Source organism: Antechinus flavipes, chromosome 3, assembly GCF_016432865.1.
Source record: "Antechinus flavipes isolate AdamAnt ecotype Samford, QLD, Australia chromosome 3, AdamAnt_v2, whole genome shotgun sequence".
NCBI classification, from domain to species: Eukaryota; Metazoa; Chordata; class Mammalia; order Dasyuromorphia; family Dasyuridae; genus Antechinus; species Antechinus flavipes.
The window spans coordinates 481,300,747-481,315,709 of NC_067400.1; the positions used below are offsets into that span (position 1 = coordinate 481,300,747).

The 14,963-nt window shown below is 39.6% G+C and overlaps 1 protein-coding gene across 3 annotated transcripts in view; it reads right to left on the minus strand.

The window, feature by feature from the left end:
• Positions 1–13,772, minus strand: part of SLC37A2 (solute carrier family 37 member 2) — a 27,840-nt gene extending 14,068 nt beyond the window's left edge. The window contains exon 1 of one of the 3 annotated variants that reach the window (XM_051986761.1): positions 13,536–13,768. In XM_051986761.1, the coding sequence (XP_051842721.1) occupies positions 13,536–13,594 (59 nt within the window). In that variant the 5' untranslated portion in view covers positions 13,595–13,768. Of the gene's footprint in view, positions 1–13,535 lie in introns of all 3 variants that reach the window. The other 2 variants (XM_051986762.1, XM_051986763.1) reach the window with 2 other exon arrangements.
• Positions 13,773–14,963: the final 1,191 nt, after the last annotated feature.

Consider the following 14,963-nt stretch of genomic DNA (forward strand, 5'->3'; position numbering starts at 1 on the left):
GGGCAAGGAGCACTTTTTTGTGCTACCTACCCCACAGCGTTGTTGTGAAGAAAGCACTTGGTAAACTTTATAGGACTTTGTAAATATGGGTTATTGCCCTCCATCTCTGTCTATATATAGCTCTAACTATTCAGTGGGTCCAAAACTGAACATTTTATCATATTAAGACATGTCAATAGGTACATTTCTTTTACTTGATTGTGCTTATTTGGTAGGACACAGAGGTGTTATTTTGACACAAATGTGAATAAAGACATTAGATATTCATTAGATATTTATCCAGGAAGAAAAGATAGAAATGGGAGTCAAACAACAAACATTTTTAAGTGCCCACTATGCACCAAACAGTGCTTTTAGCTCTGTGGATACAAAGACTAAGCAACTACAATTCTTGTCCTCAAGGAGCTAACACTCTACAGAATCAAACTCCGTATAGGATTAAATGGAAATAAAATTAGAGGGAAAGCATTAACATTAAAGACTGGGAAAGGCTTCCTTCAGAAGGTGGGATTTTAGCTGAAATTTGAAGGAAGTCAAAAGGGAGAGAATTTTTGGGATGGGGAATAGCCAATTAAAAGGCAAAGTGAAGAGACAGATGAAGTATTACCACAATAGCAGGCACATATTAAAAAATACTTGCTAAGTTGAACTGAGGACAATATGTTCTAGGCCCTTACTAAATGGTACCTGGTCAATTACTAGAATGGCAATAGTACCCGCATTCCAGAAGTTCAAGGAAAGGAAAGATTCACTCTGCCTGCTTCACTTTCCTCCAAAGTCCAACCTGGTCTCCCAAAGGGAATTTTAATGGGATATCTGGCTAGATTTTTAGAGGGGACACATAGGCAAAGGAAAATTTTGTCCAATGGTAAAAGTATATAATAGAAGTCAAAAGACGAGAGACTTGATCTCTGTGAACTAGATGTAAGAGCTTAAACATACTTCATAACATCTCAGTGTTATAGCTGATAATGTAAGAATCAAATGAGAGATTATGCTGTAATTTAAATAGCTGGGTATAGTGCTACATGCCTATTATCCCTGCTCCTGGGAGAGACAGGGATGTTAGTAGAACATTTTAACTAAAGAATTCAGAGCTACAATAGGCTGAACTATTGGATGTCTGCACTAAATCTAGCATCAAAATGGTAATGCTCCAAGAGCAGAAATGAGTGTGTGGGGTTGTCCATTAGGCTGCTTAAGAAGAGGCAAGCCAGCCCAAGTTGGAAACAGAGCAAGTCAAAACTTCCAAACAGTGGGATTGGGATGTGAGGGGCCAATGTACCTTCAAGGGAAAAAACCCATCATAATACTATACAAATGCTAAGTGCTTAAAAATGTTCCAGACATTATGCAAAGCACTGGTAATGCAAAGAAAATTAAAGAACCATATCTGCTTTTAAGAAGCTCCCAGTCTAAAGAGAGAGACGAAAGACACCTGCAAAATGTACAAATCCAAGCTATGTGTAGGATAATTGGAAATAACCAACAGAGGGAAGGCTCTGGAATTAAAAGGAAGAAACCCTTTCTGTAGAAGGCAGGACTTTAGCTGGAACTTGAAGGAAGCCAGGGAAGCCAAAAAGTCGAAAGGATGAAGGGAAGCAATCACTAGGGACAACTATAGACCTTGATTCTGGGGTTCATAGCTGGTAGCTCTTATGACAACTACTAGAAATGGTCACAACCAAGTGTTACAGACCATTCAGAGTTAGATCTTCCCCAAAGAGCCACCCCAGGGATAGCATTAGAAAAACATGCTGGTATTATAGAGTATTTTGGTTAAAATCATGATTCTGCCACTTATTCTGTGACCTTGTCAGGTCAAAATGGAGATGACTGTTAAATTTTCAGTGTGACCATTTATACCTTAGAAATAAAAAAGGTTATAAATCAGGAAATTATTTATGTATTTTTTTAATTTTCTAAATTTTAGAAGGCGATAGATAAAATGTTAATAATGCAAATTATGTGTATAGTTTTTTTTTTCCTCCAGGAGAGCTGGTTGTTAAACATTTACCAGTACCCCTCCCCCTAGATCTTAGGCAAGTCACTTTATCTTTTTGGGCATAACTTTTAAGGTCCCTTCCAGCTTTAAATCTATGACCCTATGATCCTATTACCTACTACCCCTGCTACAGAACCTGTCATCCAAGACAACTTGAAATGTGACCTGTTCTTTGTATACATGCTTTGTAACTGGGTCTCCTTCATTCCCTTTTTGTTCTTTACAACTTCCTGTGTGACCTCATGTCTGGTCTCTCCTAGGAATTTAAAAACTCTAAAACTAGAAATAAAAAAAAAACTGGAAATAAAATAATTCAATTCTCTCATTAATGAATATGGAACAAAGTGACTTGCATTAGGTATACACAATAAATTATCTGCAAAGCCAAGTCAAGAATCCAGATCTCTTGCCCATGATGCATTCAGTAGTCTTCCAAATAAAGCATTCTGCTTCTAAAAGCCAGACCATTGGAAGAAAGAGAAGAGGTCAAGAGATTAAGGACTGTCAAGGAAGGAGTTCTTTAGGGGTAGCTAGGTGGCGCAGATAGTGGATAGAGCATCACTCCTGAAGTCAGGAGGACCTGAGTTCAAATATGACCTCAGACACTTAACACTTCCTGGCTGTGTGATCCTGGACAAGTCACTCAACCCCATTGTCTCAGGAAAAAAAAAAAAAAAGGAAGGAGTTCTCAGTCAGGCTGGAGGTAAGGAATAAAAGCTGCATAGGATAAGCCAGATGTTAGACTGGCTTTTTTGCTCACAGGAAGTAAACAGGCTCATTTGCTCTAGCAAACTGAAGCACCCACAGGTTTCACTTCTATTTTGACTCAAAGAAAGCAGGCTCCCCAAAGACCATCAAGGAAAAGAAGAACCCAGAAAAGAGACAATCATGGGTCAAAAGGCTCCTACAGGACTGCCAAGAATTGTGTTTGAAGTTTGTTTAGGACTCGATGAGTTCTACCCTAGAGGAAGACCCAGGCCCTATAGCATATTCCACAGAAGTGCCATGTTAGTAGGCCAAACCATACTCCATGAACCTTAGTGCTTTGTAAGGAGGATTTGTCACTTTATCTCCTTCTTCCACACCTCCAGTAACCCTGGAACTAAGGGTTACTGAATAACCCAATCAGATATAGAGGTAAATTGGCTGTTTATAAATTATAAGCTGACAATCTAACTTCCTAGTTCTAGAAATGGAATAATTTTATCATTTTCCTTAAGACTTTGCACTAGAAATGTTTCCGGAATTGGAACAAGAGGAACAATCTATTTCAAAATAAGAACATAGAGAAGAGACCTTTATCCCAGGAGATTAAGGAGGGTTGAGAATGGGAGGGGAAAACAGACTCAATTGTCCCAGATTCTGGGCAAGTTAAGCTGACTCTCTTTGCTAAGTTCCTTCACCTTCTGACACCTGGTCAGTTTGGCTAGTACCTCATGTCTTTCTCCCTTCCTCCAGGGACATGCTTAATATTCATCTCCTCCCCTTCTTTCCCTCCCAGTCCAGGGAACATAGCAGCCAAGAATCCACACTGCACTGGAGAATGAAGAGACTGGAAACAGCTGCCATTGATGCAGCCCATTCCTATGGTTTCTAGTAGTAGAGGTTGAATAGCCATGTACTGGGCAGGGGTCAATATGGCTGCAGAAGACCTGGACAAGTGCCAGAGAGAAAATTAACTCTGTGATTGGTCTCTATATATGTGGGGGGTGTGTGTGTACATATATATGTGTGTGTACGTATATATATATTTCAGTAGTCAGCAATTCTAGAAACTAGAAAGAAACAGATGCAAGGCTGAGCTCTGATAAAGTTTTGCTTACTAAGCTCCAGGGTCAATCAGAATAGCTTCCTAAAAGGAGGTTCTAGAGGGTGGTAAAAATTATAACACAGCATAGAGCAAACTTTAGAAGACAAGCAGAACTAGTGGCCCAAACTTTAGTTCACCGGTACAATAAAATATAAAGAGAACTGGATTCAGAATCTAAGTCCAGGGCGAGGAACTATATGATGTTGGGCAAGTTTTTCTGCTTGGCTGGGACTCAGTTTCCTCATCTATAAAAGAAAAGGGTTAGACTAGACTATGTCTAAAGTCCTTCCAGTTCAAAATCCTAAGTTCTCTCAATGATTCTTCTAAAGGTAGGCCAGGCCAGAACAGGACTAGAAAAGCAGTACTGGCAAAAGACCTTTCTGCAGCAGACAGATGAGCATATGCTCAGTCACCCTTTCTCTTCCCCTAATCAGAACCCTATGTCCTTTCTATTCCTGTGGCACAAAGAAGCAGGTTACATAGAGAAGGCCACAGGCCTAGCCCTGAACCTAGCCTTTCCCAGGAAGCTGCAATAAACAAAACAAAAGGGAATCCAAGTTCCTCTTAGGGAGATTCAGAGGAAAGCAAGGAAAATCAACAACAATAATAGCTAAAATTTATATAGAACTTTAATTAGTATTAATCTCATGCTGTCAGGGATTAAGTGATTTGCGCAAAGACATGCAATTATTAAGTGTCAAATTTGGGTTTTCCTAAGTTCAAACTCAGCATCACTTATGAGGAAAAAATTTGAAGAACAAGAAATGACTATTTTGTCTAAAGAAGGAAAGGCTGAGCCACAGAGAATATGAATCATGAACTTATCTGTGCCTAACTAAGGACTGTCATAAAGACATGATCAACTATTTCCATGCAGGACAGGATGAAAAAACTTTAGCTGAAGCTTCAGGATAAGGATTCAGTTTAGGCAACTGGGAGAACTGATAGACAATGAGAGTTGGCATAGATAAGAATGACAAGAGAATCAGTCATTGAATCTTCAGGAGGTTGATCCAAGCTAGATGAGACCTAAAAGGCTATCCTGTCCAATTTACTGATTTTCGCAGCCTCTTTAGTGCTTTAAAAAAAATAAGATAAACCTTCATCTTTCTAGAATGAAGGAGGTAGAGAGGACTGTCTTGGGGCCAAGGATATAAGATAACTACTTTTGATCCCTTTTAGAATTCTATGGAAATCCAAGCTCTAAATTCCAAACTGTGTGAGCATTCTCTCCCATCCCACCTTATATACTACACTCAAACCTTCTGAGGCAGTGTAATAGAAAAATTCGAGACTAAAAAGATAGTCAACCAATAAACATTATTAAGCATATTAAACTATGTGCCAGACATTTTATTAAGCACTAGTGATACAATGACAGAAATGAAACAGCTCCAGCACTCAAAGAGGGCATCCTAATGGAGATTACAATGCCCTTTATACAACACACACATATACATGTACACATACAACATATAGAAATATATACCAAATACAAATTAGTTTGAAGAGGAAAAGGACTAAAGCCTACTTTCTGGTTATAGGAAACAAGTATGGCCATGTAAGTCACAGTCTTGGACTTATTGGCCTTATCTAGAAAAAGAATCTTCACTACATTCCTTACAGAATTGCTTAAAGAAAATATTTTGTTAACCTCAAAGCACAATTATTATCGTTCAGTGGTGTCTCAACTCTTTGTGACTCTCTTTGGAGTTTTCTTGGCAAAGATATTAGAGGGGTTTGCTATTTCCTTCCCCAATTCATTTTACAGATGAGGAAACTGAAGCAAACGCAAGGTTAAGTGACTTGCCCAGCTAGATGGTGCAGTGGATAGAACACCAGCCCTGAACTCAACAGGGTCTGTGTTCAAATCCTACCCCCTACAGCTTAACACTTAATGATGCTACCTATGTGATGCTGGGCAAGCTACCTAATCCCAATTGCCTCACCAAATAAATAAGTTACTTGCCCAGGGCCATACAGCAATTATCTAAAGCCAATTTTAACTCACAAAGATGAGGTTTTCCCAACTCCAATCTTAGCACTCTATCCACTGTGCAATCTAGCTGTCATCAAAGCACAACAGGGATGTGTAGTTGTTTTTATCATGATCTTATTGATTTTATCACCATCATCATCATTTTAGGAAAAAGAAAGCTCACAAGGATTCTTCATTTTACTTTGCACCTAGTAAGTGCTCAGTGCCTTGTTGATTTTGAATAAAATCATTATCTGTCCTGAAGAGGACTCGTTATCATTTATTAAAAATCTATACTGGCAAATCTATGAGGCAAAAAATTGGACTACAACAGTTCCCAAGTGCCTTCCCTGACTCTCTCTGGGCCCATCCCAATCCCCTTGGCTCTGGGGCTCCTGATCTTGTTCTTCAGTAATAACAATACCAGCCTGATTCTGCTCAATACTCTTTTAATGTTCATAACCCAAGAGAGAACCATGAACTTTCACACTCAAATAAAGAGCCCTTTTCCCTTATGGCCACTGTAGTTTTGGGCAAGAGTGGAAAAACAAGGTTTGACTGGATAAGGTACAGCACTTGGTGGCTCCCCATCTCCACCCTGGTGTGAGGCCCCAGACATTTATGTGTATGAATCTTTCTGCTGAGTGGAATAGAAAATGGGAAGCTGGTGTAGGGGAGGAGGGGAAGTACAGTAGGCAGCTGATGGAAATGACTTCCTTCAATCACGAGAGTTGGGGTGCTGGAGATGCTGTCATATCCATAAGCCATTAACCCTATCAGTCTTTCCATCTTTTAAATCTGGTCAAAAGAAGTCCTTCTCTTTCCTCTTCAGACCACCACCAATTTTTTTTTTTTTTTAAGTAACACTAACAAGGCCTTCTCACTTAGGCAATGCTGTGTCCTGGAAAAAATGTAAGATTTGGAATCAGCGGACTAAAACTCTAGCCCTACCACTTCTTGTCTCTATGGCAAGTAACCTAATCTCTCTGGGCCTTCCTTACCTCAGGGCCAGAAGACACCCGGGGTCCTTCCCAGCTCTGAATTTAGGCTCCCATTGCAGAGATCAAAGGGAAACCAGAGTGGCTTTTAACTGGGTTCTGTAATATGAAATGAGATTCAGTCTTCATTTACATCAACTGCCTAACCTGGACCTTCTCTGAAGGACAGAGTTAAAACAGGCATTTCCAGCCTCTATCTTTGTCCATCTTCCCTTCTTCCCTTCTCCTCTCTTACTGCTGAACTCAGTGAAACTCTTTCTTTCTCCCTGCCTCTGGTCTCCTATCTAAATCTTTATACCCTCTCCCCTATGGAGGCATATTGGATGAGACATAGGCCAAAAAGACACACAAATATCAACTACATAGATCTTCAGAGGCATTCCAAGCAGCTCATCTTGAGATAGTGGTGTGTCAGACAAGCAGCGACAGGTCTACAATTAATTCATTCATTAATGAATGCCAAAGACTTTTATTCCCCCCAGATAATGACTGAGGTGCCACCGATTACCTGTCTGCGGACTAGGGCTCTCACAGATGAGACTAAATGCCACCTACTATGGAAACCAAAAACATGAATGATAATCCAGATAATCCGAAATTGTTCCTCTCTCCAGGTAAGCGTCATTTACATACAGAGGAAATCATAGTCTCCAGGGAGAGAATAACAGGGGAAACCTTGGAAAGAAGCGTTTGAATATTAACTCTGATCTTAGCTGATTCTAGTTACTCCTGCACAGAGAAGGTCATTCCACAATCAAACTCCAACCACTCTTTCTTTTCAGCTTTCTTTCCAACACTCCTATAAAGTAACTCTACAAACTACACTGAAACTCGACTTCCAGCCCTTCCCTAAACACACCTGGCATTTGCAATCTCAGGGGCTTGGGCCACTCCCTAGACCAGCCAGTTTACTTCCTTCTAGCAGCTTCTTACATCCCACTCCCCTCGAATTTCTCACACTATATTTCTATCTACTAAGACTCTAATCTTCTATAACCCAACTCAAAAGTCAGCAAAGGTCTTTATCTCCTCTGAATTCTCTTCCTGCACAGCACATACATCCCGAAGCTACCAACTACCACCTCCTTTGTATAGCAGTGATTTAAATGTAAATGTCACTTCCCCAACTAGGAGGTAACTTTGAAGGCAGGAATTATGGGCATATGCATTTCTTTAACAACACCCTTTCTTCCCCCAAACCCCCAGTTATAGCACAGATTAGCTGCCATAAACACTTGTTGAATGAATAAATGAATAAAACAAATATAAGAGAGATTGCAAGATTCAAATTTAGTTCTTTCGGATTCCAAGTCCAAAACTACCCACTGTACCACCTAGTAGCCATTGCCTCCATTTAACTCCTAGAGGACATAGGGCCAAGTAAACAGGGACCCCTGGCAAGGCTACCTGTGTTTTTGAATGTGGGAATGGAGGGAAGAGACAAAATGATATTGTACATTTTGCTTGGAGACTTCACTCCATTTATCCCAGTGTTCCTGTGTCTGCTTTCTGCCCAAGAAAAATTATTCCACTGAAACGGTAGAACCAAGCCTTTCTTTACTTTCCCCCCTTCCAACTCCAAACCTTTCCTTTAACTCTTCATTCCTCTTCCAAAAGCAAGTTTTTTCCTTCCCTTATCAGTGAAATCCTGCTCATGCCCTAGAAAAGAGCCATTTTACCTGGCAGCATAAAAAAGAATGTAGAATTTATCTTCTAGAAAAATAATGAAAAGAGAGAGGGAGAAAAGAAGTCTAGCACTTCCAGACTTCAAATTATATTATAAAGCAGCAATCATGAAAAACATTTGATATTAGCTTAAAAATTATAAGTGGATTAAGAAACAAGTCTAGACAAGGGAGAATGAGAAACAATGCAATTCAATTAACCCCATGCTTAATAAAACAATCAAGCAACAAACATTAATGTTAGGAAATAATTCCCTATTTGATTTAAAAAAAAAAACTATTGAAAAAGTAGAAATAGACTTGGAAAAAATTAGGCTTAGACCAAAAACTTAAGCATATTCCAAAATAGATTATAAAGGGATATATAAGGTTAATTTCAAAGATTATACCATAAAAATTTTATAAGATCAAATACCTATTGATAGGACAAGTGTTTTTTTTTTTTTTTTTAATCAAACAAGGGATGAAGGCCAAGATAAATAATAAATTGACAAAGATAAAATAGATAACTGATTATATGATACTAAAAAGTTTTTACACAAAACTTAAAGCACCTAAGATAAGAAGTTAGGAAAATGGGGGGAAAATTATCATATCACATTTCTCAAATAAGGGTTAGATATTCAAGATATAGACAACTAAACCAAAATACTATTTCCCAAAAGAAAAGTGATCAAAGACAATCAACAAACAGTTCTCAAAAGAATTGCAAACTCTTAACAACCAAAGAAAAGAAAGCTCCAAATCACTAATTATAAGAGAAATACACATCAAAACCACCCTGGAGGCTTTATTTCACACTCAGAAAATTAGCAAAGATGACAAAAGAAAGGGATAGTTCAAATCAGAGGGGTTGTAGGAAGACAGGCAGGGAAGTTCGGGATTGATGGAGCTGTGGATCAATAGACACTTTTAGAAAAGCAATTTGGAATTAGTCAAACAAAGGGACTGAAACGTCCATAACCTTTGACCCAAAGATTCTATCACTAGCTTAAACCCCAAGGAGATCACTGATAAGATTAAATTCCCTATACAGGCCAAAATATTTATAGTAGCATTTTTGTGGTAGAAAAGAACTAGAAACAAAGTAGATGATCACTAATGAGGGAATGGATAAACAAATGTTGCTACTTGATGTAATAAAATATTATTCCATGCTGCTGGAGAAAGCTAAGGGGCACAGTAAATAGAGCACTGGATCTAGGGTCAGGAAGACCTGAGTTCAAATTCTATTTTAAACACTTACTAATATGATCTTGGGTAAATTGCTTAATCTGAGTATGTCTCAGTTTCCTTAGTTGTAACATATGGATAATAACAGCACCTACCTCACATGTTGAGAATCATATGAGATAATATTTGCAAAATGCTTAGCACAGTGGGAGTAATATGATTATTCCCACTTCTCTACTGCCCCGCACAACAAAAAAAAAAATGACAAGTACAGAGAAGGGGGAAACGATTTACATCATACAAAGTGAAGCAAGCAGAGCTAAGAAAACAGCAATATGTAATAACCACAAAAAGGTAAATATAAAGAATCATAAATGAATATTGCAAAACTACAAAGAACAAGCTTGATACCAAATTAGAGAAATAATAAGGTTCTACCTATACCCAGTTCTTTTGCAAAGTTGGAGAAATCTTTGAGTTTTGTACATTGCATATATATTCAGACTTTTTTAATGTGTTAGTCAATTTTGCTGATTTCTCCATTATTTTCTTTAAAATGTCATTTGTTATGTGCAATAGCATTTTGGGAGTTTTGCAGAGGGAATAGTTGGTCATAAAAATAAATAAAGATAAGAAATTTTTAAAAGGACATCCATAAAAATCATTAAAAAAAAACTTTTATTACTCCTTTACTATGTTCAGAAGAAGACGAAGCTAGCTTAGCAATAAAGTCCCACAGATGTCTAATCTCTTGACTCATTTCAGGTTCCATTTCTGCTTTCACCCTGACAATTACACCCATACACCATAACACTTATTATAAGAGGACATCATGAGAATTCTGGATTTGGTGGCAATGACTTCTAAACCTCAATTTCCTTACATTGAAAATAAAAACATATATTGCATTGACACAAAAGTTTTATGTAGTTTCAAATAGGACAATGTGTGTACATCATTCCATCACTGTAAAACTTTATGTAAACTTGGTTTTTGATGATATCACTTATTTGGCACAATGCAGAATTACCTCATATTTTTCTCTTTTGTGGTATGTGTACATGATGAAGACTGTGTTTATCTTGTGTGTCTCTCATAACCCCAGTTCTGTCCTGTTCACCGTCAAAGACTTTAAATATGTGTGGATTAATTCTAATCTGACACTCCTCAGAGTTTGATATATCCCTTCACTACTCAGCCTGATCAGATAAAAATCTTTGTGATACCTACAGTTCTCCAGATTGAGATACTATAAGAATCGTATGAGGAAATCTTTCCTTTTCTTCTACCCTACATATTCTGCGCTGCAGATTATCTGTTCTTTTAAAGATCTAGAAGTGTCTATCAGGATAAGTGAATCTGGTGGATAGTTTTCTTTCAATTCCCTTTTCAGTATTCCACCCAAGCCAAGGGAAAAAAAAAAAAAAAAAAAGCACTTTTGGTTTTATTCCCTGCACTGGATTTCAGAGTAGACCACAGAAGTATAATCTGATCTGCCAAAAGTCAAGTTGCCTTTAACACAAAGCTCTGCAAAGATCCAGTTACCCTATCAGAGATTGTCCCCAAGCTCCTTCCAGATATGGAAGAAGGTGGAATAGCTTGCAATTCACTCCCAATAACCATACTGAAACCATGTGGGTAGGTGCCTTTCTCTGATTTCCAGATTATGCTACCAGGATTCCTTTGGGCCATCCTGCTCTAGAGGATGAAAAAACAAACCAAACAACAAACAAAATTCCACCTTCCTCTATAGTATTTTTGAGGTTGTAAGGCTAGAAGAACTAGATAGCAATTCCAGACTCCTAGAGTCACAACACCCAAGCTCCTAAATCTTATTGATTGCTGTTTCCAAAGAGTTTAAGGTGTATATGAAATCAAAATCAGATCTCAATTCAAGTAACATTTAATTCTACAATTATATCTGCATCATTCTAATTTGTATACCTTCCCCAAAGCAAAATGCAGGACTTATTTTACCTGTCTAGTTATGCTTATGGACCGATCCCAAATTCTGAACAAAACAAAAGTGTACCTCAACAAGCCTTGAAAACGGAATCCCTTTATATTACTATCTACTGGAGGCTTGAACCTTTCCCAGTAGCAGGTGCAGAATTAGCTCATTTTTTTATCTTTTGGGATGAGCACTGTGTTTATCTCTCATATCTCTCATAGCCCCAATTCTATCCTGACCATAGTCAAAGGAGACTTTAAATATCTATGGTTTGATTCTAATCTGATATTCTTCAGAATTTGATATATCCCTCCACTATCCAGCCTGATCAGATGAAAATTCTGGGAAAAAAAGATTCAGATACCTAAAAGTCTTCAGAAAGAGAAAGTGCAAAACAAGAATCTTAGGAGAAAATCCTTCCTTTTCTTCTTCTACCCTAAATCTTCTCCATTGCAGATTATCTGTTCCTTTAAAGATGTAGAAGTATCTATCAGGATAAGTGAATCTGGCGAATAGGCTTTCTTTCAACTCTTCAATATTCCACCTCCAACTCACTTTAACCACCTAAAGACTGACTAACCCTGAAGAACTCTTCCAGAGGTGAAGATGTATTCAGTGTGGATGAGAAATACTGGAAGACTAGGAGTCCTGGAAAGATAGCAATGTGTGCATATGTGTTGGCAGGAAAGTCTAGTTGAACATTTTGTCTTACTACTTCCTTGAGGAACAAATGTGGGGTAGTAGAAATGTGCTGAACAGCTAACTGAAGCAATGGATTAGAATGTCCAGCCTGGAAGCAGGAAGACTCATCTCTTTGGCCTCAGACATTTACTACTTGTGTGACCCTGGACAAGTCACATAACCCTGTTTACTTCAGTTTTCTTAGCTGTAAAATGAGCTGGAGAAGGAAATGGAATGGCAAACCACTTCAGTGTCTTTGCCAAAAAAAATCCCGAATGGGATCAGGAAGAGTCAGACAGGGCTGAAAACACCTGAACAACAAAGAAAGGTGCTGAACTTTGGAATGAGGAGGCTTGAGCCAAAATTTAGATCTTTGCTACCTATGCTATCTTGAACAAGTCATTCTCTGAATTTCATCTGTAAAGGAAAGATAATATACTATTGGCTTTAAAGACTTGTTTTGAAGAAAGCACTTTTTTGTAAACTTTAAAACACTATTTAAATGTGGACTGCTGCTGCTGTTTGCCTCACCAGTCAAGGGGACGACAATTTTTTTTTTCTCCGACAAAGAGATTTGAAATTCCTATTCCCCAGTCTCTCGTGGCTAGAGGAGCCAAATAAATTTAATTAGCCAAATACTGGCAATTAATTGGTAAGGACCAAGCCGAGAAGCGGGAGCGACATTCCAGGTGACAAATCTGAGCTCTTTTGGGATGTTCCAGCTTTCTAATCAATGGACACGAGGCTCCAAGGCGAGTCAATTCACATCAAATCAGCATTGACTCTTCACCTCCGTTTTACCCCTCCTCCTACCTTTGACAGTTTTATTCAGAGGCCAAGAGGGACATCAAAGAACTGGCCAAGCAGAACTCCAGAGAGCCATCTTAAGCACCTACACTACAGCTTGTTTCCCTACTAGCAGGTTAGGAGGTGCTTGGAAATCAATAAACAGAAGGGTGCCTAGATTGCCAAAACCCTCACTCTCTGGGTTTCCACTATCCTCTCCCAAAGTGCGCTGCACACACACAATGTCCCATCCCAGCAATTATAAGGCTCCGGAACCCCGCTGTTTTCTCGGGATGGGGGGCTCGATATCTATCAGAGAGGATCAAACAAGGCCACATCTCCAGAGATCTCTCCAGCCAAGGGAGGTCATATCTGGAAGAAAGCGGGCGAGGATCGACGTTTGCAAACTCTTTAATTTACCGGGGCCCATAGACTACCCCCCACCCCCTCCCTAGAAATCCCACTCACCAGCTGTCCCTGGAAAAGGCGCGGAGGAGCCAGATGCCGGGAGCTAGGGAGGACCGCATAGTGCCCAGTCAGGAGGCAGACCACCAGCCTGAAGTTGAAGAAGTAATAGATGCCGGGAAGCCCGGAAAGTTTGCTGAAGTGAGGCTGCTGAGCTGGATTTAAATACACTATCCGCTCGGCCCGCCCCGAACCCCAAGGCAAAAAGTTAGCAGTCCCGGCCCCCTTGCTTAGTCCCTCCCCTTGACGGTTCCCCCAGGGGCTGGGTCAAGGCCCATCTGCCCCGCCTCAGCCTCAGCCTTCTCCGCTCCCATTACCCTCCCCGGCACCCAAACTTCTCTCGTAACTTGCGTTAAGTTGGTCTTTACTTTCGCCTCCTTGGTTCTGGGGCTGAAAGACGTCTGATATCTGCCGGGCTTCAACCCTAACTCACTCTGATCTTTCCCTTTTCATCCCAGAGCCCCTTCGCTCCTAAGTGTACCAACATTATCTTTCCCATAAAATGCCTGCCCTGCATCCAGATAAATGGTCCTCTTCCTTTCTAAACCCTTCTCAGAAAAGCAAGACACAGGATATTGCCCGAGTGGAACAGGGGAAAGTAAGGCACAGAAACCGGGGTTTGGGAACGCTGAATCAAGCCAGATTAAAGTGGGATCAGAATGCCCAGCTCTGCTCTAATAAAATCATAGAACTAGAGCTGAAAGGAGCACAAAGGCCACCCAGCAGTCCCCCCTCCCATTTTACATATGAGGAAACTGAGACCCCAAAACTTAGTGTATGTACCTCCTTGTGGCTGGTAGGTCATTCCTCTTGACTCTAAAACTCTGTGAATGAAAGGATTCTGGGACACCAAAAGAGAAAAAAAGGGGGACCTCTAAATAATCTGTGGGTTTCTGGTGTGAAGCATTTAGGCCAGTGATTTGAGTCCCGCATAGGAGAAGTAATGGTAGAATTCACACATAAATAGAGACTGTCTACATAAATATGGGGTGAAGAGGAGAGAAACAATTTGCTATTTTCTTCCTCCTTTTCCTTTCCCCCTTCTACCCTTCCCTCCTAGAAATGCTGGAGGAAAGTACATTGTAGTTAAAAGCAATAAACCCAATGAAAGAACTTCAACTATCAAGCTTAAAGACCTTAAAGGATGAGTTTGGTTGGCACTAGCCCCTTAGGACCAAACAGAAAAAGAATATAGAATTATAAAACTCAATGGGTAAATACCAGACTGGTAAAAAGTATGGGCACAGGGAAAGAAACAAAGAAGGCACTCCAGGAACAGAAGCTAGTGGGATTCTTAGGAAACAGTGGACAGATCTGGGACAGAGGGCATTGAAGAAAGGAGGAATCAACTATAAAATAGGGAGGATCAGGGGAGAAAGGGAGAAAAACGAAGATTGCTTAATTTGGGGTCAGTAGCACCTAATACAGCAA